This window comes from Solanum verrucosum, unplaced genomic scaffold, assembly GCF_900185275.1.
Source record: "Solanum verrucosum unplaced genomic scaffold, falcon-dt-bn FXZP01000218.1, whole genome shotgun sequence".
NCBI lineage: Eukaryota > Viridiplantae > Streptophyta > Magnoliopsida > Solanales > Solanaceae > Solanum > Solanum verrucosum.
Window position 1 is genome coordinate 2,302,675 of NW_026020464.1, and position 24,249 is coordinate 2,326,923.

At 33.2% G+C, this 24,249-nt stretch overlaps 1 protein-coding gene and 1 pseudogene across 2 annotated transcripts; both read left to right on the forward strand.

Moving 5' to 3' along the window:
- Positions 1 to 1,175: 1,175 nt before the first annotated feature.
- On the forward strand, positions 1,176 to 3,180 carry LOC125808918 (uncharacterized; annotated as a pseudogene).
- Positions 3,181 to 11,569: 8,389 nt separating this feature from the next.
- On the forward strand, positions 11,570 to 14,882 carry LOC125808820 (auxin-responsive protein IAA13-like). Of its 2 annotated transcripts, none has more exons than XM_049488481.1 (5): positions 11,570 to 11,935; positions 12,967 to 13,277; positions 13,522 to 13,639; positions 14,190 to 14,251; positions 14,458 to 14,882. In XM_049488481.1, the coding sequence occupies exons 1-5, from the start codon at positions 11,625 to 11,627 to the stop codon at positions 14,505 to 14,507; spliced, it is 852 nt and encodes a 283-aa protein (XP_049344438.1). In that variant the 5' UTR covers positions 11,570 to 11,624; the 3' UTR covers positions 14,508 to 14,882. The 2 variants fall into 2 exon arrangements, with proteins under 2 accessions (XP_049344438.1, XP_049344439.1); XM_049488482.1 differs by having other exon boundaries at positions 11,577 to 11,935; positions 12,970 to 13,277.
- The last annotated feature ends 9,367 nt before the right edge of the window (positions 14,883 to 24,249 follow it).

Genomic DNA, 24,249 nt, shown 5'->3' on the forward strand with positions numbered 1-24,249 from the left:
AAGTGAAAATAAAATTTTTAAAAATGGCATTTTCAATGTATTAAGAAAATGATAGTTATGGACCCAATTTGGAAAAATGGAGATATTTGAGGAGAAATTGACAAATGGATACTTTTGGATCGTTAATCAAGTTTTAGTTGTTAATTCAATATCATTCAATAATTAGCTATTTTTAAATACATAAAAAAATATCTAATCAAAAAATATTCTTATCTAAAATGTGAAAAAGAAATAAAAAATTACAGCACATTATATATATTCTTATCTAAGCAAAGAATATGTTTATGAAATACCAAGGCTAATGCATCTAACTTTAGTATAAGTTATATTAATTAAAACACTGTAAATTACAATATATATATATATATATATATATATATATATATATATATATATATATATATATATATATAGTTTCAACATGATGCTTGTGAACTCTTTTACAACGAGTCAGCCTCACAAGTTAGAATATTCAAGAAACAATAAATATCAGTGTAATGTTATAAATGAGAAAATACACGATTTTATGCTTTCTGAAAGATAGTAAAATTATTTTCGATGACAAATTTAAATAGCGCATATAAGAAATTAAGTGTGTAAATAAAGAAAAATACAATAATAAAAAAGTTATACGAAGAACATAATAGAATAATAATTGTTGCATGAAAAAATACTCTTGTCGATATCACTAAATTATAAGAAAGTTATAATGTAATTACAATTAGTTATTATTCGCAATTTATTTTTTCTCTATACTTAAAATAATAAGAAGTGTTATTTTCAGATTGCATATAATTTAGCTAGTAGTAAATACATAATATTTGTGAATTTTTCACAAATAAACGGACACACGTTTTAAATAATCGAATATTAAATATGCTTAGTCAGATATTGTAAAACTTATTTTTTTACAATAAAAAGGGTTGAAGAACCTTACGGCCAAAAAAAAAAAACACAAACATTATTTCAAAAACACATTTTCTTCCTTTGTAACAATGCCTTAATGTTCTCTCCTCGAGAAAATCACCACCCCCTCCCCCTCCCCCTCCTCCTTCTCTCTTCATTTCTCGATCGTCGTTCCTTTCAGGGAACGACGAATGAAGCCTTCTCATTTCACCATCAAGATTAAATTCGCGACTAATAATATTTTTTTATTAAATGTTACGAATTTACCAAAATTTTCAAAATGGGAGTCTTGAAACCGTTCCAACTCTTGGAAATTAACATCATCTCCGCTCAAGATTTGGAACCTATGTCCAAGAAAATGAAAACCTACGCGACCGTGTGGGTCCACCCTACACGGAAGCTAACCACCGCGGTTGACATAGAAGGAGGTAACAACCCAACGTGGAACGATAAATTTGTTTTTCGTGTAGATGAGGAGTTTCTCCGGCAAGATACCTCAGCCGTACAAATAGAAATTCATTGTGGCCATTGGTTTAAGGATTCTCTTGTGGGGTCCGTTCGCGTCCTCGTCGGAAACCTCATCCCTCCTCCGTCTAGGACACACCATAATCATCATCCTCATAATTTTGGCATGCGTTTTGTTGCACTTCAGGTTTAATTTCAAAAATTGAATGTTCAATATATTTTTCATGGAAAATATTTTCCTAACATTCTTAATTTCATTCTTCCAATGTTTTCTATAAATAGGAAATTTTGTTTAACATGTATACGTAAAAGTTGCATGCATGCATGTACATTTTGCTTCATTATATTCCATCATATCACACACATGTTATTTATAAAATGTATTTATATATGTTTTTTCAAGATTATTATTCTTTTGACCAATATATAATTTTCACACATTTGCTTAAAATAATGTTTTCTAATTGAATATTCAATGATATGGATTGATTGGTCATAAATATTGAGATGGATTTAATTATAAATAACCTAATTAATGATTCTAAATATTTTCTTCGATCGAAATTTATGTATTATTTTTTTGGTATTAGGTACGTCGTCCATCTGGGAGACCTCAAGGGATATTGAACATTGGTGTTGCATTACTAGATAGTACCATGAGAAGTATGCCATTGTACACTGAATTAAACAAGTCAGCTGTTGGATATCGCGATTTGATGGAAGAAGAACAACTCCCTCATCACCACCACAACCACCACAACCAGAAAACAAACAACGAAAAAACCATCACCACCACCACCACTACCAACAACTACAACAACACCAACATCAATAATAACAACAACGTGACTACTATAAAACCAATATTGTTACGTACAAAGAGTGAACGTAGCGAACGTGTTAAATTCGACGATGATGTTCCAAAGTCTAGTGGTTCAATAGCTGCAAAACCTTCAAAAAAGAAGAATAAAGCACATAATTATGACAAAGAAAGCTCAATTCTTAGTATTTCTTTGGAGCCTCCACCACAAATGTTGGTAAAAAAGAAAGGCAAAGCAAGTTCTATGGTAAGTGGGCCTAAAGAAGATAAGCCCAAAAGTAAAAAGGGCAAAACAGGCTCAGTTTTAAGTGATTCAATTGTGAGTAAAGAGTCATCACTTTATAATACTGGCCTAAAGAAGATAAGCCCAAACTCAAACTTATAGCTTTAGAGCTTGAGAACAAAGAAAAGCCCACAAATGAAAAAAAAGTTGATGAAAAATCTCTCACAAAGCCCAAAGTTGATGAGCCCAAAGAGCCCATAACAGTTATTGGAAAGCCCATTCAAAATTATCATGGATATGAGTTTGGGGGCCCAAAAGGGGTAGGACACAATGGAAAATTTGTATTTGGAGGCCCAATTAAGGGAAATGCTCATCATTGGACTGACTCAGAAATTGGGCCTTCAGCATCCGAGGTCGCGGCGGCCGTGGCCGAAAAAAAAATACCCGTTGGATGACCAAAAGAGCTCGGTGTTGGATGGTTGGAGTTTGGACGAGAGCGTTGAGGGGCTCAGGTCCAAACTCGAGAGGTGGAGGACGGAGGTACCACCAGTGTACGACCGGGGACATGCCTCGAGCAGCTACCATTCGACCGGTCGTCACGGGAGGAGGCATGCACGTGGTTCGAGTGGATTGTTTTCTTGTTTTGGTAACATAATGGGATATGAATGCCAATGCATTTGTGGTAAGCCTCAAAAGAAATATAACACAAGGTTCTATAGCCCATCAGTTGGCAGCAGATCATTGTTTTGAAAAAAACCCAAGCCCAAGCCCAGGTTATAATTTTTTGAAGGCCCAAGTGGAATAAAATTGATGTCACTTTTGCAATTTACTTATTTGTTATTGGTAGTCAGAGACAAGATTCAAGATTTTAAATCAATACAGGTCGATATACTATCATACCATTACTCTTTTGTGACAATGAATTTCGAACGTAACATAAATATATTTGTTCTATATATTTTTGTCATTGGCTTTTATCATTTTGTTATTGTTAATATTGATTTGGTTTTTGAATCAACATTTTCTTTAGATTAAATTTCATGAGGTTTAACTATTATAGCATGATTAATGTTTAGCATGTTGATATAATTTTTGAATGATTTTTGGATTTAGCTGTCTAAATTTAGAGGTTAATTGGCAAAAATGATCAAAACTTTCAAGGCCAAACAAATACTATTATTTACCTAGGAGATTTTAAAGTGAGTACTCCATTGTTTAGAGAAAACATTAAAATTTTATGATGAATATTACTGGCCGGTTCAACTGAATTTATTGTTTTCCGCTCATAACCATATCGATCATGTATATCTATATTAGAAAATTAAAATACGTGAAGATGAGATACACAAATATGTCCTAGTGTGGAAGGTATTAAAGGTTGGCTATGGATGGTTTCACGAGAGGTAGAAATAAGCCGAAGAAGTATTAAAGAGAGATGATTAGATAGAACATGACGCAGTTTCAACTTACTTAGGAAATGTCCTTAAGACAATAGGTGTGGAGGACACAAATTAGGGTTGAAGGTCAGTAGATAGTAAAGCGTCTCACTTATCTTTCCAAACTTTCGGTCCTTCGATTTCTAATACTGTACTATTTGTTGTTTCTATATATTGTACGTAATTCGATTATCATGCAGTTATTGCTTTTGTTTGTTTTCAGAATGCTTTAACATATTTTCTATAATATTTTATCATGACCTTTTTTTCTTCCACGATTTTTCTCAATATTTTTTCTCGAGCCAAGAATCTATCGAAAACAATCTCTTTAACTCTTAAAATATGGATAAGATATGTGTACACTAAACCCGTTCAACAAAAGTTGGTGAATGTTAAAAGAAAAGATGCATAAATAAATAATATATATTAATTACTAATACAAAATTTTATTTTTAAAAAAATACTGAAAATACAAAGAAAAGAAAGAAGGCGTGGAGACAGAATGATTGTTCGTATCTCAAATTTCAGCTCTCGAATTATGAGGAATATCTTCCTCCTTCCATTTGGGTCCCTTTGTATTTGTCAAATACACTTTTTTTTACAATAAAAAAATAAAGAAAATCTTTTATTTTTATTGGTTAAAAAAGAACCATAAAAAAGTGCACGATAAAACAAATAAAGTTAAATCAACATTTTTTTTTCTAAACTAGATACATTGTTAATTGTTTTTTTAGCTTTAATAATCACCCATCGAGAGCCAAGATGAAAATGGGTCTTAGTGATTCTATAGGGAAAGAGTCATCGCTCAATAAATATTTCAGAGGAAAAAGATTACGTTGATTTTTCAATCCCTAAGAGCTCACTCACTATATTAAAAATGATTTTAACGGCAATAATATGTATTTTTTAGACAATTATTACTTTTTGTAAATGTTTCCAGAGCCTATAACGACATTGGATCCAATGCCAATTAATTAATGCCAGTAAAGATTTTACTATTCTTTGTTAATGTGTATATTTTTTTATCACTAAAAGTTATTTTTATTGTAGTGCTTGCATAACGTGAAGCTAGTTTGGAACCTTGATTTCGGCTCTTTACCACTTGAGGTTATGGTATGTTCTAAGGATTGAGTTGTCCGTCTATTAAAATGGTACGTAAGCTAAATTTAAAACAATGTTACACAATTCGTTCCATATCAGGTGTAGGCGGCTATATTTTTGCATAAATATATAATCTAGTGGTGACCTTAAGAAATTAAAATTACACTATAATTTCTGTTAATATATAGTAACTTAAATAGGTATCTATTTTTCTACTAATTTGCAAGGCAAAATGGAATCGTATATAATAAAGTTTTTATGTTAAAGTGAAGTTGATGTTGAGAGAGAATATTGTTATATATTCCTTTAATAACCAGCTTTTGGTGTTTGGCTGCTATTTTTGAAGAATAATTCTTCTTTCTATTAAATGTAAAATAGAAACCATGATAGCATGTAATCAATTTTCACTTCTACTTACCTATCGTTCTAGATCAAAATTAAGTTTATAAGTTCAATATTTACAATTTATAATATTAATTTTTTAAAATTATAGGTTCCGGCATATTTATTAGTTCTATAATTTTAAGAAATAAATTTATGATTTATATGAAATATATTAAATTCATGTGATCTAATATCGCAATGTTATATCTACCCATACTTATTGTTGAAGAGTGTTACTTATTACTTTTGCTTAGCAATATAGGTAGAGTATTACTTAGGATTTAGAAAAATTTAGTATCTTTTGCTTAGATCATATTTTAAATTAAAATTATAAAATTACTTAATACATATAAATATTTAATTATCCCAATAACTAAGAGGAGTTATGTATTTAATAACAAGTTTTGAATACATAACTTTGAAATTCTGATTGTATCTCTGCATTGCTACTAAGATAGTACTAACCAAAAAGGAGAACAAAATGATTTTCATTGCAAATTATTTTTAATAATAATTTTTTTTAGAAATACAAATTTATTGTCTCTTTCCAATCCATTCAACACCCCCCCCCTCGCTCCACCCCACATCCACTACCACCCCCAACACCTCTAAATCTTCATTTCACCTATTTTGATGTAAAATCGTCTTAAAGTATGATGTACGTTCAACCTTCTCTAGAAGTTCTGCCTAGCTAGAGGAAAAGTCGTGAAGACGATAATTTATGCAAAACGTGTACGATCATGAGATTATTATTCCTATTTAAATTTTTAGAAGTAAATGTAGTAAGTAATCGAACAATGACAATTAGGAGGCCATGAACCGTCATTCTTTTGGAAAAAAAACATAATGACTCAATAGTCTAGCTTCATATAATCAAAACTCTATTAAAACTCAACTGATCATTCATCAAAGCGACGAGACTTTAAAAGATAGTAGCAGAACAATTTTTCCTTATGATCCATCCTCATTAACTCACCTCTGTGTCAAAATGACATAATATTTAAGATCACAAATTTTAAAAATTTCCACTTTAAAATATTACTATAATTAAGAAATTTATTAGATTTTTTTTTATTTTTTTTTGTAAACATAAAAACATAGCACAAATGTTTTTGTTGGTGTGAATGGGTGCTAAGTCCTAAGCTGTCTCAGGTAAATTTGTGGGTCCCATAAACACACACAAAGCCTCCCGGTCAGCCGCGCTCTTTGTCGGCTTACGTGGCTCTAAGTCACGTGACTTTGGGCCCCACTTTGTCGGATTGTCCCTATGATAAGACAAGTTTTCGCCTTTTTGGATTCTTTTTATATTATCCCATTTATCATCAATTTATCGTATCGTCTATTATCTCGCGATATTTTCATTTTATCATATTACTTTCTCCGTCCAACAATAGTTTTCCATTCTACTATTCTAAGATGTCCAATAATATTTGTCTACTTTATGAAAGATCAGTTGTATTTATTATATTCAAAGAACGATATAATAAAATTATCCTTCTATTTATAGTTTCATAAAAAGTGTGTAAAGTCAATAATGGACAAATATTGTTGGACTGAGGGAGTATATTAGAAATCATTTTCTTGTTCCTTTTAACAAGCACGGTAAAAAAGAACAAAACAAAAAAGTAGTTTACTTTTATTTATATTCTTTCCACATTTTCTTTTTAATTTCTTTGACAATGAAGATTTTAAAGATCATTGGAGGCTGGAAGCTAAAGGAATAAAAAGAATAATGGTATTTAGATGAAAACGCATAATGTCTTATTTTAAAATTTTGTTTCTTGGAACAAAAACAATTTATATAGACTGGGTTCTTGGAAATGAACACAATGTTCTCTAACATATTACTCCCTCCGTCCCTATTTACTTGTCCATATTTCCTTTTTTAGTTGTCCCTATTTAGTTGTCCATTTTGACAAATCAAGAAAGGACAACAATTTTTTTCGTATTATACCCTTATTTACACTTCTTGAAAATTGTAAAAGTGTATGTTGTTTCCCTCCAATTTATTTCACTTTAATTCAAATAAGTGATTGTAATTTTGAAGTGAAAAGTTGTCATAAGGGTAAAATTGTAACTTCACTGTGCTAATCATTGTTGCCTTAATCTGTGTGTCATTTCTAAAGTAGACAACTAAAAAGGGACGGAGGGAGTATATATGTATTCAAAAACTAAAGAATAAGAAAATGTGTGTTTGATATGGCAAAAGAAATCAATGGTGAGATATGGTTAAGATATTTTCACTTATTTAAGTTATCCCACTAATTAATTATTATTATTATTATTTGTCTCTCATAGGCCCCCTAATATTATGTTTGTTATATATTTTGTTACAATTTCTTAATAAAAAAATAACAAAATTATCCAAAGGTGGCCCCAAATTGTGATTCTTGATCCCTGAAATTTTGGATTTCTAGGATTGTAGACTTCAAGTAGTATATTGCTAGTATCATATTCCTACTTTTTTTAATTTATCGAAAGCAATAAAATAATAAATCAAACAAAAGAAAAGCAAAAATAAATAATAAAGGATTCAATTCCACTAGGGAAAAACAAAAAAACAAACAAATATTCTATTCTTTTTTTTTCCTAATTAAGAAGAACTTCCTCACCTTAAATTATTCCCTTCATATTTATATTATTTCTCTTTTAAATCTTTTACGTTTTGTACATGCACTCCCTTTTTAAAAAAATCAATAGCATTAGAGTGTGTTTGGTAGAAAAAAGTTTTCATGAAAGTAAATAAATGTGAAATTTTATTTGTTTTATTAGATTTTTTTTAAGGAATTTATTTACTGAAATTTATTTTTTCATTAAACATTTTAAAATTTTTGTCAAATACAAATTACTGTTTTAATATTAACAAAAATATTTTCAAAATAATTAGTTAAACACAAATTACTATTTTTAAAAAATATTTCTTTAACAAATACTTCTAACAAAAAAATATTTTTTATATAAAAAGTTTGGCCAAACGTAATAATTAGTATATTTTCGAAATCTTTGTTTGTTTAAGTAGTGACAAATGCTTAATTAAAGATTCTTAGGCAAAAGTCTTCTAAATTATCTTCATCATGAATATGACACTTTGTCTTTCTCTTTTCCTTCTATATACCTTTCTATCTCTTTTCCTTTCCTTTTTTTGCATGCTAATTTCTTCTTTTCTTTTCTCTTGCTTTTCATGCTTCTGTCGGAAGAGGTGATTAGATATGACATAATGTAATTTTAATTTATCAAAAATATAATTTTAGATAGAAGATATGAAGATCACGTAAGGGTGAAATGTTAGAGTTGAGCATTGTCTTACTTTTCAACGGATCGAGTTAGCTAGGCATGGTGATAGTCTAGGGTATTGTGGCTATCATATTTAATTATATTAGTTTCTTGCATTCGTTATTTGATTTGTTGTTTATTATGTATGTCTAGGTGATTGCAATATTATATATGTTGATGTTCTTGCTCACCTTGCTTGTATGTTTGACATTGCTTTTTCTTTTTCATTACTCCTATTTTTTACTTCACTTAAACCAAGAGTCTTTCGAAAACAGTCTTTCTAGTATTGACATAAAGTCCAATATATATGTCTTTGAATTTCTTCTATAATCATTTGATATTTGTTCGATTAAAATTCAGACGATCGTCATCACATTTGATTCATTTAATTTATTTATTTTTGTTGTAAGAATCGAACTCAAGATTTCTTATTTAAAATATAGGAATTTTATTCATTCCACCACGTCTTTCAATGATAAATTTGACATTTTGACTCTTAGCCCTCTCTCTTCTTTGATTTCCTTCTAAGATAACTTTTTTCAAGATTCACACTTGATGTAAAGGTTGAAAATGGAACTAATGTCAGTTGTACAAAAAATTCATTAAAATTCTATTCTTTGTACTACAAGTTACTATATATAAAACAATTTTACTAAATAAAAAAGTTAAGTGCTTTTATTCAAGACTAATAATAGGTAATTGGACATATTGTGGCAGACATTAATGGGCATTCAAAAGAGATTCTATGTTATCCTAAAGAAAATTAGTACAAGCAACCACATAAAGTTCTTTTTTCTTCTTTTCTTTTCATTTGATTTCAATTAATATTTGATATCTCTATCAGGTTCGATTAGATTCAAATTCATTCGTATACTATAAAACTTAATTTTTGAAGGTGATATTTCTAAACAATTTTTTTCATCCCTAAAGGCTCAACCAAACATGAAATCTTTGAAAAGTGGAGAAATTTTCTATCACCCCATCACGACTAATATTGGTCACGTAATTGAGTTAATGTTATTACATATTACAGAGTTGCTAAACCTCTAGCGATATTTATATATAATGTTGATTATAAGTATTCATATTTATCATTGCCGCTAAATATAATAAGCAACTGTTATATTATTATAATCATACATAACTTATACGAAATTCATTTTATGCACGATAGAATGTAAGATAAAATTTCATTTAATTAGTAGTAATACATATATTGTAACAATTAATTTCTGTAAATTAAAAATGTTCATTCTCATTTGACCTTAGCTGTCCTGCTTTGCATGCATGAGACCAAGAATGATTAATTAGTTGACAGGACAATCATGTAGTAGCTGCATGTTTAATTAATTATACTTGTAACTCTAAATATATTAGAGTTTTTAATATATATTTTATAATATAAATTTAAATTGATAAATTTTGAAAGTTGAATTATTCTCGTAATCTCAAAATATTTGTCATATTTTTATTTATAATATATTTTAAAAATACTAATTAAAAAAAGGAAATTCTTAATTATTTAAATTTTAAGATATAGCTTTTCTTCATTCTATATTTACTTTATTTATATCTGCTTAAAAACTATTACTACTAAAAGAAAATGAGAAAATAAATAAATAATATCATCTTGAACACTAAAAAGACAGGTATTTTGTGATAAACATATTTTTTTTTGTAAAATCATACCTATTTTAGCGCAAAAGAAATACTTCCTCAATTTCAATTTATTTGAAATCTATATCAAAAATAGATATTTTATTTTACTTTTTTTTTTCATTTTAGCAAATCAAGAACATTTTACTTGTGGGCCTTATTTTGTACATCACTAATCTCCATTATTCTGAAAATCCTTTTTCATTGCTCTCAGGCGGCTGGAAGGTTGCCACCTTACCTCTAATTAAATTTAAACTTTTAAAAGATTATTACTTTCTCCGTTCAACAATAGTTATCCAATAAAAATTGTCTAATTTAAAAAATCAAGAGATAATTTACTTTTTGTATCTATTTTACCCTTGCTATTAAATACTATTACTCCTTCCGTCCATTTTTAATTGTCATAGTTCCCTTTTTAAAGTCAAACAATAAGAACTTTGACCTACATTTTACGGTATGTAAAAAATTGCAATTTATAGTACTTTTCGTATAGTTTTTGAATATATATATTTTTTATTTAAAATATCAAATTAATATAATATACTTTAATTTTGAAAATTAGTCAAAATTGACTTTTAAAATAGGTAACATGATAATTTAAAATGGACATGATAGTACTCCCTCCGTCCCTATTTAGTTGTTCACTTTAGAAATGACACACAAATTAAGGCAACAATGACTAGCATAGTGAAATTACAATTTTACCCTTATAGTACAATTTACAATTCCAAAATAAATTCACTCAAGACAACTAATCAATGCTGAAAAGTTCATAAGTTTATTTACTTTATTTATGACAATTTTATTTAAATAAGGGTATAATAGGAAAAAAATTGTTGTTCTTTTTTGATTTGTCAAAATAGACAACTAAAAGAGAAAATATGGACAACTAAATAGGGACGGAGGGAGTATTTTGTAAAGTTAATTTTAGACATTTACAGAACTCAAGAAATACAAAATGATTCCCATACTATTTTTTGTTTCCAACATTTGGACAAAAGAGGTGGCAAAAGGGGACAAAGAAAAAACAAACACTTTCAAGTACTAATTAATACCAAAAAAGCAAGCATGGCAATACAAAACCAAAACCTAAAATCATGAGTTTTGAGAAATTGGTTTTTTTTTTTTTTAAAGAAACTTGATGAACAAACAAGAATTATAATTCATTATCTTTCAAGGACAGTGCTTGGTGCACTACCAGACATATGGGTCCCATAATCATCACTACCTCCACCATTTTACCCCACCCCTACTCCTCACAACCCCCCATCTATACATTCTCTTCATCCCCTGTAACCCCATTTTACTCTTACACATTTTCTTGAAATTTACTCACAGATTCTTGAAAAAACCCCTTTTCATGGAACCAAGTCTTAGTGAAAAAGGTGCAAAAATGGAGCAAGATTACAATATGGGTATTTGTTCTGAGGATGAAACAGAGCTTGAGTTGGGGTTAGGTCTTAGCCTTAACAGTGGGGGTGGGGGTGGTGGGGTGGGGGGGAAGACTAAGAAGTCACCATGGGGTGAGTATGGTAGGATTTTAACTGCTAAAGATTTTCCTAATGGATTTTCAGCTAAAAGATCCATTAGTGGTGGTGTTTCTGGTACTAAAAGAGCTGCTGATTTTGCTGGTTCTACAACTGAGGTTGGATCTCCTCCTACTGGTGCAAGGTTAGTATTTCATATTTTTCTCATAAAAATGTGTTCTTTTCTCTAAATTTAGTATTTTTCTTGCATTTATATCATGTTTAGCCATGGTGGTATGTTTAGTTTACTCAAGAAAGTGTTTCTCTCAGAGGGTCTTAGTGATTTTAGGTTCCTATGTAAAGTTTCACTTTTTCCAAGAATTTCATAAGTTTTCATAAAAATGTGTTCTTTTCTCTAATTTTAGTAATCTTTTTGCATTTACTTCATGTTTAGTTTACTCAAGAAATTGTGTATCTCAAAAGGGACTAAATGATTTTAGGTTCTTATGTAAGGTTTCATTTTTTTTCTAGGATTTTTGTTATGTGTTCCTTGGATTTGTTTTTGCTTTTGTTTTTTGTTGGTTCCTAAAGCAGAGTTCTTTTCTTTGATTTTAGAGCTTTTACATTAATTTTGATGACTAACAATGAAGTTTAAGTTTAGTTTACTCAAGAAATTATGTATTCCTTGAGGGTTTTCATGATCTTGAAGAAAAGTTCTTTCCTTTAATATTACAACTTTTTTTTACAATAGTTTCATGTTTATCTATGAAAAGTTGTGTTTAATCTAGTCAAGAATAAATTTTTATTGTTGAGTATATATTCCTTTAATTTGTTTTAGCTTTTGTCTTTGATGAGTTATTAGTTTAATTTTTTATTTACTGGTTCTAAGAAGCTGGCAGAGCATGCATCACCTTTGTTCATCTCATTACCTTTAATCTAAAATCTGCCAAAAAAGTTGCTTTTGGTTGCCCTGTCATTATGATAGTCTATCATTATATTCCCTCTAATCCTACTTTTAGTGCAACTTTGATAATTTTTGACAATTTTTTTTTTTGTACTTTTTAGAAAAGAAAAAGAAAACATTTTTCAAACATTCATATGCCTCTTTCCTCTCTTTTTTTTAACTCTTTCTCTTGACTTGTTCATTTTAGCTAAGATTACAAAGTTCATGAATTTGGATTCTTGATGGATGATTGAGTATATAATTGATGATTAATTTATTTTGATTTCTGAAAGCAGTCAGGTTGTGGGATGGCCACCCATAAGGGCATACAGAATGAACAGCTTGGTTAATCAATCAAAGGTTCTAAATGCTGATGACGACAAGGGAGTTGGCGGGAACGATAAGAAGGAGCACTCGAAGAAGAAAATCAATCACGGAAACAGTAAGGATGATGCAGCTTCTGTTAAAGAAAAGGGGCATCTTGGTTTTGTGAAGGTGAATATGGATGGTTTGCCTATTGGAAGAAAGGTGGATTTGAATGCTCATACTTGCTATGAATCGTTAGCCGAAACCTTGGAGGATATGTTCTTCAAATCTACCAAAAGTATGGATTCTGTTTCAAAGTTTACTTCTTGTTTTGTTACTTAAATTAGCTCTAAAAACTAGTTTGCTCAGCCTTTGGCTAAGATCAAGTGTAGTTATTTGTTTCTCGTGTGCATTATACTTCTACACAGGCGTGGAGCACCCCATGTTTTATGGTAGAAAAGGGACTAAATGACACGAATCGGTTGTATGCTTTGTGATGTTTTTGTAATGAAGTGATTGTTGATGTTCCATTTTTTTTATAGGTGGTGAAAAGGAACAAGCAACTAAGTCTTTTAAGCTCTTGGATGGATCATCTGAATTTGTGCTCACATATGAGGATAAGGAAGGAGACTGGATGCTTGTTGGAGATGTTCCATTTGGGTAAGAAATTCCCTTAATTATTACTATTTCATAGTTGCAAAAAGCATCGAAATATTAGAAGCCTAAGTTTTCATCAAGCCCCACAAACCAAAAAAAAGTAGAGAATATATAAGCAAACATGAGGTATTGATGATCTCAATTCTTAAGTATATATATTATGCATGGTGCTTTTGGTGGACCTAATTCATGAAAACAAATGATCACCCTTCATCTTCCAACGAGGAAGTACAAAAATGAAAACGACTAAAATAATAGGCATAAACTATCAATATTATGGATACGTGTAGTACATCAGTAGCATGGAGAAACACCATCTACCTTGATGTGGTGAGATATATGTGATCCTTCCATCCTTAACTAAAGGTCTCGGGTCTGAGTCCTGAGGGAATGAAGAAATTCTTGGTAGGTGTGTTTTTCCCTAAACGGGCCCTACACATCATGGAAAAGTAGCATAGAAAGTATGATCTACATTTATGCTAAATCAAGTTGTTATCATTTCTTGCTCCCCACTCTAGTTCTTTATATGTTCTAATACTTTCATGTGTTATAGGATGTTTCTCAACACTGTGAAAAGGCTAAGAATCATGAGGACTTCTGAGGCTAATGGACTTGGTATGTACATAACCATGCCAAAAGAACACACTCTACCTCTCCTTTTGTTATATTGCTCGAAAACTCTTCAAAAGTGCTGTGGGGTGCTGGGTGTGTGTCGGATCCTCCAAATCCAAAAGTAGTGCATTTTTGGAGAGTCCGAGCAATATAGCCTTTTTGTCATTTTGTTTCCTTAGCTCTAACACTAGTTATTGGTTTATTTTCAGCTCCAAGAATCCCTCAGAAACAAGAGAGACACAAAGGAAAACCTATCTAAATATGCTTGGTGCAAGGAACATGCTTGGTAAAAAAGTTTGGAAGAAACAAAAAGTAAAACAGAAATAGGGATAATGTTACTTTTTTCATGGTTGCATTTTTTGTTTTGCACCATTTACTCTTCAAAAAGTGCCCCACTTTTGTGTTTTTTTTTTTGGTTTAGGTCTCAAGCCCCCTCATATAGTTGATACACCAATGTTTTTGCCCCAAAATCTACCTACCTTTCTCATGATGTAAATATGGGAATGCTATTTTCCTCTTTTTGTGTGTTTTGTGTTTGTTGCAAGAAATTCTATTTATTTATTTGTTTATTTTAATGTTGAGTTGATCAATCTCTTTTTGTTTGGTGGTATATAAGATAATATATTATATAGAATTTGCTAGTGGTGAAGTCATTAAAGACACTAGATGTTGAAAGTTCTTATCAAATCCTCTATTGTGGATTATGTCCATCATTACATGACTGAAAAAATTGAGAATTTAAGTTTGAGTTTGTGCATAGTCCTATCATGTGCTTTGTGCTAAAGTTATCTTTCAAGATATAGTGCATGCACTTTAACTCTACAACAACATACCAGTGTAATCTCGTAAGTGAAGTTTGACAAGGGTAGAGCATACATAGATGAAAAGAATCGGTAGATAATAAATAAACAGAGTGAAAGAAACAATCATGTAGTGATCCTCTACTCTTTTACTCAACCTTTAGGCCCTTCTACTAACGGTATGTTTTTGGTAAGCTAAACCTGTGTCATGTCCTATCTAATCGCTCTTCTTCAAGATTTCTTTGGCCTATCTCTCTGTCACCTTACGCCTACCACATTCAACCTCCGACATCTCCTTACTGTACCATAGTGCAAGTTAACTCAATATTATTATTTCCTCACCCTCTAGCCCTCCAAAGGGGGGGGGGGGGGTTGAGTAGGGTTAGAGTGTCATTTTTATCAAGAATGACTTTTGTCTCTATGTGTTTGTAGCTTTGTCCCTCAGTAATTTTATGTTCCATCAAAATTAGCTCCTTTCTTACTAGTATACATTTTTCATGTAAAATATATTATTTCCTCCTAAGCACAAGTATATACTATGTTTAGTTTGTCTAATCACATAGTAGTTTAGATAAGGTTGGAATACTAAAAAACAAATACACTACTATATATTAATTTATATTCTTATGATGAAATAATTCTGATTATGACTAAGGTTAGTCATTCTAAACATAATTATTCCATTGATCAAGTGACAACTGTATTCCAATACTCCTTGTGGAGTCCATGAAGAGACAAGATAAGTATGGTAAAGTGTACTTTCATTCGATGTGTATATTAAATTAATGAAAATACACAATATAAGGTTATGTCTCGTGTGTTATGTGTATACGTAGATACCTCGTCTTAACGCAAAGGTGAATAATCCATCTCACGATTTGAATTTGTAACCTATAGGCTACACAAAAATATTTTTATCGTTGCTTCAAGATTTCCCTTCCGTTAAATGATACAAATACTAACTATATTAAGTTTTTATTTGTATAGTGTTTCTAGGAGGTTCCTAACATAAAGTATAATAAACCTCATGCGCTATCCATTGTGTTTGTTCTTTTTTCTCCACTTTATCTTAACAATAGAACCCTACACAATGATGAAACTATTTTAGTTCGGATCTCAGCCACCAACTATTATGTGTGTCACTTCCAAATTGTCTTAAAAAAAGATCATCAAAGTTTTTTTAGTTTCCCAAGTGTCCGAATCCCACATTGGAGCTCCGACTAAATACGAATTGCGCACTGCAAAGCTCGTTCCGAGATGGTGCTCCCAATAAAAATTTCTCCATACCTAGAACTCGAACCCGAGACTTTTGGTTAAGGGGGAAAACATGACTATATATAATACTTTTTTTTTATCTCTAATATAAGAGGGGAAATTGCAAAAATAGGAATTCATTTAGGCCATAGTTACTTATACATCTATGATAACATAAAATTAAAAAAAAAGACTAACTTGTGATGATTTTGGTATAGGGTGATTTACACAAATAGGATATGTCCATGCTATCAACATGTTATCTAAACAAGTAGAAGTCGTGGAGTTGAATCTCATCCCATCGACATAATATTGTCACGTGTGGTTAGAGAAAAAGAGTACAATAGAGAAGTTATATCGAGACATTAATCTTTTAAATGATACGATTCAAAAAATTCAGCACGTCTTTACACTTTCCACAAGCAAATAAATGTAACTACAGCTAAGAGTACTTGAAAAACCTGTATTTTGTCACTGAAGTCAGAAACACAAACATCTTCAGGTGTACATTACAAAGAAAAGTTCAAGCTTTAGCGCGTTTTAACATGAATAATCAAGATTGTTACTGCAGAAAATCTCGAGGATCAGTAACGTGACCAGTTAATGCAGATGCTGCAGCTGTATATGGAGATGCAAGATAAATTTGACCTTCCTTTATGGCCCATATGGTATGCCACCATGACATTCATGTTGTATATAGGTGTGTCTGAATCCGGCAGAACAATACAGTAAGAGCACAAACCTTCTGCATAGCAGGGACGAGAATGTTGGAACTTTGACCTTCTTTCCCTGTGAGGATGCAAAACTCTGTAAGCCACCAAAGATGCTACCAAACAAGAAATCTTAGGGAGAAATATGGTAAAAAGTCTGAGAAATATCACATCCCAAACTTCCACCAAGAAGCATCTAAGCACGGTAAAGATATGACACCTGGGATTAATTCAACCCCATAAGCTAGTTCACGAGGGGAAGATTACCTCAAGTCCATATATGCAAATCACCATTCCCCAACCAACATGGGACTCTAACCGACTCTAACACCCCTCCCTTCATGCAAGCCCAACAGGAGTGTGGAACGGGAGCCCATACAGGGATGAACCTGGCTCTGATACCATGTAAAGACATGACACATGAGCCTAGCTCAACCCCAAAACACAGGCCCCTTTAGGTGTAGTACTGTACATAGCTTAACAAGCACAAAATACTTATTCAGCTATAAATCAAAGGAATATGATCTATTTGGAAAGGTACAAGGTATGCATTTTGGGGGACTTGAGTGTATCAACAGCAAGACAGGCATGTCAAGAAACGGGAGGTATAAGAAATTACAGAAGACGAGTGCAACAGAATATACATGTCTACTTTTCATATGCATAGTGAAATTACTGAGAAAGAGATATCATCTTACTGATGCTAGAAAAACTTTGGCAGCAGCCATGAAGTCCTCTGTCTTTCCACTGGTACAAGATCCAATATATACTCTGTCAATCTTAACATCTTCGCATTCTCTTGCCAAAGCACGATTACCAGGAGAATGAGGCTGAAGAGACGTGCAAAAAAAAAGGATATTTCAAGCAGACTTAAATAAGTGCATGGCATCTTCTTAATCTACGAAAAAGTGTTTGTTTGAACATCAGAAAAGTAACATATGTGCTATTCGATAGGAAAGAAAGTTAACGAAAAGATTGCAAGTACTTTGCTTTTCTTTTGTAAGGAAATTTGGAAAACTTATATGCACAAACAAGACACTTATGATGTATATGTCAAAGTATTAACAGCCAAATTATGACCCACCTTTGCTACTAAGGGATCCAACTTTGAGATGTCAAAATGATACTCCGCAAGAAATCTGGAATTATGGCAATCACCTCATAAGTCATAATGATTATCATCTTAGCAAACATGCTAAGCTATTTCTTCAACAAAGCTATGATGCATCATTTAAGTTTAAGCAAACTTCTGAGTGAAAAAATTGTCGAAAAAAAGACTTTTGTTCATCCCTTTCCATTCCTTCTTTCTCATTCCCAAAAAGACACACTTTTTTTTCCTAATAAAGGGGAAGCCTATGCACGAAGCATCCATGTTTACACAAGGGTTGGGGAAAAGCCCACACCCCAAGTGAGTGTACCCTAACACAAGCATCAGTGGCTGATTCCATCGCTTGAAACCGTGACCTATAAGTCACACGGAGACACTTTTAACATTGCTCCAAGGCTCTCCTTCATAAATGAAATTGGAGACACGTAATGGCTACGTAAAAACACGAGTGGTTATATACCAATGTCTTTTGTTTTGGATACCTGGTTTGCTCCTCACTGTAGACAGGTTCATAATGCACAGTAGTCTTGTCCTGTGACGGAAAAACACGAAAGATGTTCATAAGCAAGAGAACTGGTCTTATTTCACTCAAATTAGAAGATGAAGGGAGTAATTAAGACATCTACTCATATGTTGTTTTATCATAAGCAAAATACCTTAAGGTAGTCATATGTTGTTTTATCAGCAGTATGTAATTGGGAATTTCACCATCCAATACAAATCTGATAGTTGGAGGAACCTGTATTTCACAGTAGATCTATGTGAGAGCTGCAAGAACGTGAAACACGGGGATCTAAAGAATAAAATTTTAAACATTTCAATGAGCTTGCCTCCTTAAATGACGACACCATATAAAACTTCAGGTAGATAATACATACCATATATGTCAAATGAGACATGGACATGCGATCCACGCTAAATTAACTAAACTTTGAGATTTTCATCATAGGTATATATCCTTTTTCTCTACTTATACTCAATAACAAGTATATGAATCAAAGGAATGTGGTCTCCAGATGCGAACTGAAAGCACAGTTTTACATGTGGTCCAAGTGAAAATCAAATACAATTAGAAATAGGATAAAAGTAGTTACTTACCTTGAGCAAAATCTTTCCAGTACCCAGAACAAAACCAGCATCAGTATTTCCGATTCCAGATGCAAATTGACCGAATGCTCCTGCAGTACATGTATGAGAGTCTGTACCTACCAAAACCTGCAGACAAACCTACAAAGTCAAAAGAAGTATAATGGAGGAGAAGATATATTAGGATTTTTGTGTGTGTAGCACAAACTTCACCTCTCCTGGTCTGCAGTGACCTTCTTGGGCAAGAGCAATGTGACACACTCCTTTGTAATCTGGATTAGCCTGTCAACATATTCAGTCCCACTATGTTTTAGCAACTGTTACCCATAATGTGTTGCTAAGGGATATAGACTCAACAATATCATACCTGGAAGTTTCCGAGGTCCTTAATGTCATAAAAGTACTTAATATTTTGCTCATTGCAGAAGTCCCTCAGTGTATCCACATTACGGTTTGCTCGTTCATCAGCTGTGAAAATGTAGTGATCGGGTATGACAACTACCTTTTCACGATCCCAGACCTAAGATATGAAGAAAACAAACAATCCCCGGCACTATTAGAGCCATAGAAGTGTCCCAACAGGAAAATCAAGGTCTGTTCAAGTGAGGTTTTTACTAGATTAGAATTTAGAACAGCATGGTACTCTGCATCAACTTTTCTCAGTACCTCAACTATGAATCACTGATCCTGTGCATATGTTTCATTACGGGGTATATTGTATAGTTAAGTTACTGCAGAAATTCTACTTTCCTAGGTGATACAGAACTCAACTAGACACGAGACGAATGCTTGCCCTCTTTATACCATGAGCTTGGGATTTTGAGTTACCAAGAGGGAAAAGTTCGAGATATGAATGATTTTAAGTATAGATACGAAAGCATCCCTTTTCAACTTGTCACATAATTTTCAGGAATGAGGAGTAAGATATTGAATCATATCTTTGGAGACATCAAACTCTAACTTGCTCTTGTTTATACATGAAGTTTCCAGCATTTTCGTCAATTGTGAATAAAAACTCCGGAAAACCTACAGACATAAATCTCTAACTATATATAACAACAAAGATGAAACTCAACTTAATTCAACGATATGGCTATTTTAGCATACCTTGGCATTTTCTCCAAATTCTCTTTTAAATACTCCAATAGCACCAGGCCCAGTAGTATCATTTGTCATCAAAACATCAACATTGACCCACAAATTCTCACCTGGAACCACATGAAGCTTCTCAGAAGTCCTAGCCAGCAACTTTTCAGTCATAGTCATCCAACTCTTCACCTAACAAAACAAAAAATTCACAATCACAAGCATCAAGTACCATTAAGCTATATGGGAAAGTTTGCAACTTTATTCCCCAAATATGTAAAGGGGAATTTATTCATCGTGGTGTCTAGGTCAGCTTTCTCGCACCTCAACTAGTTTCACGGGATACTTGTCATCTCCCACTAGTAACATGTATTCTGTCTACAAAGACTAGGGCAGATGGGAAGAAATCACCTCGACTAATTCCACGATATACCTGCTAGGCTGCCACCCCCCACAAGCAATAGGTATCATGTAACTCTGTCCACTAAGACTAAGACGGCTGGAAGAAATCACCTAGTGTTTTTTTTTTATAACCGTGGTGTCTACGCCAGCTTTTGCGCACCTCAACTAAATCTACGGGATACTTATTTCCTCCCACCAGCATCACATATCAGCTAACTCTATCAACCAAGGCTAGGATAGATGGAAAGCAATCACCTATTATTATTTTTTTGTGCTAGAGTTTTAACTTTGGACCTTAGGATTCTCAAATTACTTCATTGATCACTGGGCCACACAGGTAGGTATATGAAAAGGCAAAACTTTATTAGTATAAATATTTGATAGAAAACAAAATAAACCCAACTGCGCCAGTGGTGGCAGGCATTCTTGAACTTTTTGGAAAATCTTCTCCTGGGACTTTGAGTGGGAAACTGATTTAGAGTAGAGAAATCAGATAAAAACACAATATTCTGCACATAAAAGAGAAAAAACAAAGTTGGATCACAGTGATTTTGATCAATTCTTAGAAAAAAAAACTGATTTTTGCAAGAACCCTCATACCTTGCTGAGACAAGAAGTAGAGCTGGTGGGAAAAAAAGCCATTTCCAGTATCAGAGAACTCACTTAGCTTCTGAACTGTCCTTTGTGAATTGTAGTAAAAGATCCTGTATGACATTTGTATATAGGGACAAAATACATGTTGTTGTTTTTTGACCATTACTTCCTCCCTTCGTTTCAATTTTTTTGTATGATTTTGACTTGGCACACAAAATTTAAGAAAGAATAAAAATGCGTGAAGGCAAAAAGTGACTAGTATAGCTGTTGAATGTTGAAATAAAGAATCATAATTGATCAATGAAGTATAATCTTACCAATTAGATTTTGATACTGACAGTAAAAAAGGTCCTTCATTTTCTAATATTGTACAGTTTCTTGATCAAAGTAGATCTAAGATAGCATTATGTATCAGTCGCCTATAATATTATCACTGACTGAATTATATTCCAAAATGCACTGTTCATATGATCGATATTTCATTCAAATTGTACTTTCGAGCGTGTCTCCTGTTATTATTTTTATTTTGATACTTTTAGAAGTTTTTATGATTGTCTTATAGGTTAGACGTATTTATAGATTGAGCTATATATACATGTCGACTCCTCATAGAGGGTTAAGCTAATGTCTCTTGTCTCTTAGTACATGCATACTCAAAAAAGGACGCTAATTAAAACAACAATCTCACACTCTTCGAGTTGGAAGGGAGAGGTGCTTACCAACGGAGTAACTCCCTCTTGTCAATTAGGTACTTTCACACACACACTTAAATTTAACCACATTAATACCATAAGAGTTACTTGGATAATACAATAGATCATGCACCTAGCTAGAATAATTAAAAGACATGTGAATCAAGACACTTAACATTTATGAAGGTCGAGAAGTGATTTCCATCTGGAATGTCTTTACCTGCTTGTCCAGTTCCATCTCACTGTGCGACCACGACCACCATGGACAGAAGCGCCACGTCCTGAGCCCGCCTGTCCACCAGCTGTATGCCCACCAGCTCTTTGAGTGTCAGCAACATCAGTTCCAGCTCGTTCCACACCAAATGCTCGACCTGCCTGATCTGGTGCCACACCATGTGCAGTCTCTTGAGGTGATACATCCACCAATCTGTCAACATCGGCCTCAGAAAGTGCACCCACTGCAGCTGTCCTGACAGCAGCTGCACCAAATGTTGCAGGAGTAGGAACCCCCAACGACTCACTGGCATTCATAGAACTGGAAGCACCGTCAAAAACTATCGTCCCAACACCATCTGAGTCGAACACTACAGTGCACCTTGTCCCCGGAAAGGACGAACTATAAAAGGGCCTGCACCCCAGTTCGAGCTCATCAGTTCTCGGGTCCAATTCTTTGTCCAACATGTGCTTAATGTTGATATCATAATCACCCAACACCAACTGTATGAACTCACTCTCCTTTGAAGTGAGGTTCTCAATGTACACCTCACACAGTGCATTCAACCCAACCTTAGGTAATGTTTCACGAACACCCATCACCCACGCGTATGCTTTGGTCATTTGATTAAGCTTCAATGTGGCATTGATTAGTTGAGTAGATTCAAGCTCGATTTTCCTCAATCCATGCACCACAGCCCATGTAGTGTTCCTTGAAGCCGAGTAAGGCAAAGGATGCAATAGTTGTGGTCTGAGAAAAGAAGTATCACCACTTCTCATACAACTTGCCATTTTAACAACCATGTCCTTCAGCTTCCCTCCGAAAGACACTGGCAAGATACAGTTCTTTATTCCATACCACTCCTGCAGCAAGGAGTTGCTCTCCTCAACATCTGACTTCAACCCCTGGTTCAGTAGATTCAAGTTAAAGAACCGATAGTTCAAAGTATCATCAGAAGGGCAACCTACCTTACCAATGGCACCTAATTGTTCTATTATTCTATTATGTTGTAGCAACTCATTCGTAACATGTTACTCAACAACAAATCCACAACCACACACTTACTAGTACTATAGTACCTGCTGTTTCTCAGCACGCCAGGGAACTGTTCCGCCAAACTCTCAATAGCAGTGCTAATACTATAGCTTCGAGGATAACTCAAGGTGAAACAACTCTGCTTCCCCCATCGAGAGATATCACGCAACATCCCGGGTATTCCACGGAAGTCTCTTATCACCTCGCGTAAATCATCAAGAGTATGGAACTTGATTGCTATATTCAGCAGGTTCATCCACATCATATCAGGACTACCATAATCCATATCCTGTGGGAATTTGTAACTTGGATCATCCGATATAAACGTAACATTATCTTTGGACATATATATATTATTGTAAATGTTTGCAGCACCATATCGCCTTGTTGGATACTCACAAGACATCTCGACCAATAGAGACACCTCATTCGGTGAAAAATGGGCCACGTCAACTACAATATCTTCCATCATCAGCAGATTCAATTTAGAATCTGGCGACACACCAGCAACCAACTCTGCTTTAATATCATTTTTCTTGTAGTTATACACATCTGATATGACAGCTAAGTTAAATGCCATTAACATCAAATATCCCTTCAAGAACATGTGACGCATGTCAGGTTTTAGTGCAAGCTTCTCACAAGCAAACATCATAGTTACGTCCGTTAAGCTGGCAGGCTCAATACCTGCCACAGCCATCACCACTTTGTTATACAACGGGGCATTGTTAAGCATTTCCAACCCACTCCTGCCAGGGCAGAGGACTCGCCTTGCCATAGGGGCCAACTTAATTGTATCCTCCATCAAGAATGTCTCATCATAGGCTTTCATTGATGAGAGATTCCCTTTCACGCGTCCTTTCACCACCCTTTGCTTCGCAAGAGAAGCCGAGTTCAACTTGAACCCGACATCCATGCCTGGACAACGAAATTTCTCTACCATATCAACATCTCTCAGCAAGTTTTTCTCACCAATGCCAATTGTAGACAGTTCCCAAGAATTCAAGTCAATATCAGAGC

Coding starts and splice junctions, on each gene's coding strand:
- LOC125808820 (XM_049488481.1), top strand. CDS start 11,625: ATGGAACCAAGTCTTAGTGAAAAAGGTGCAAAAATGGAGCAAGATTAC. Junction 11,936..12,966: donor TCTCCTCCTACTGGTGCAAG/GTTAGTATTTCA, acceptor GATTTCTGAAAG/CAGTCAGGTTGTGGGATGGC. Junction 13,278..13,521: donor GTTCTTCAAATCTACCAAAA/GTATGGATTCTG, acceptor TTTTTTTTATAG/GTGGTGAAAAGGAACAAGCA.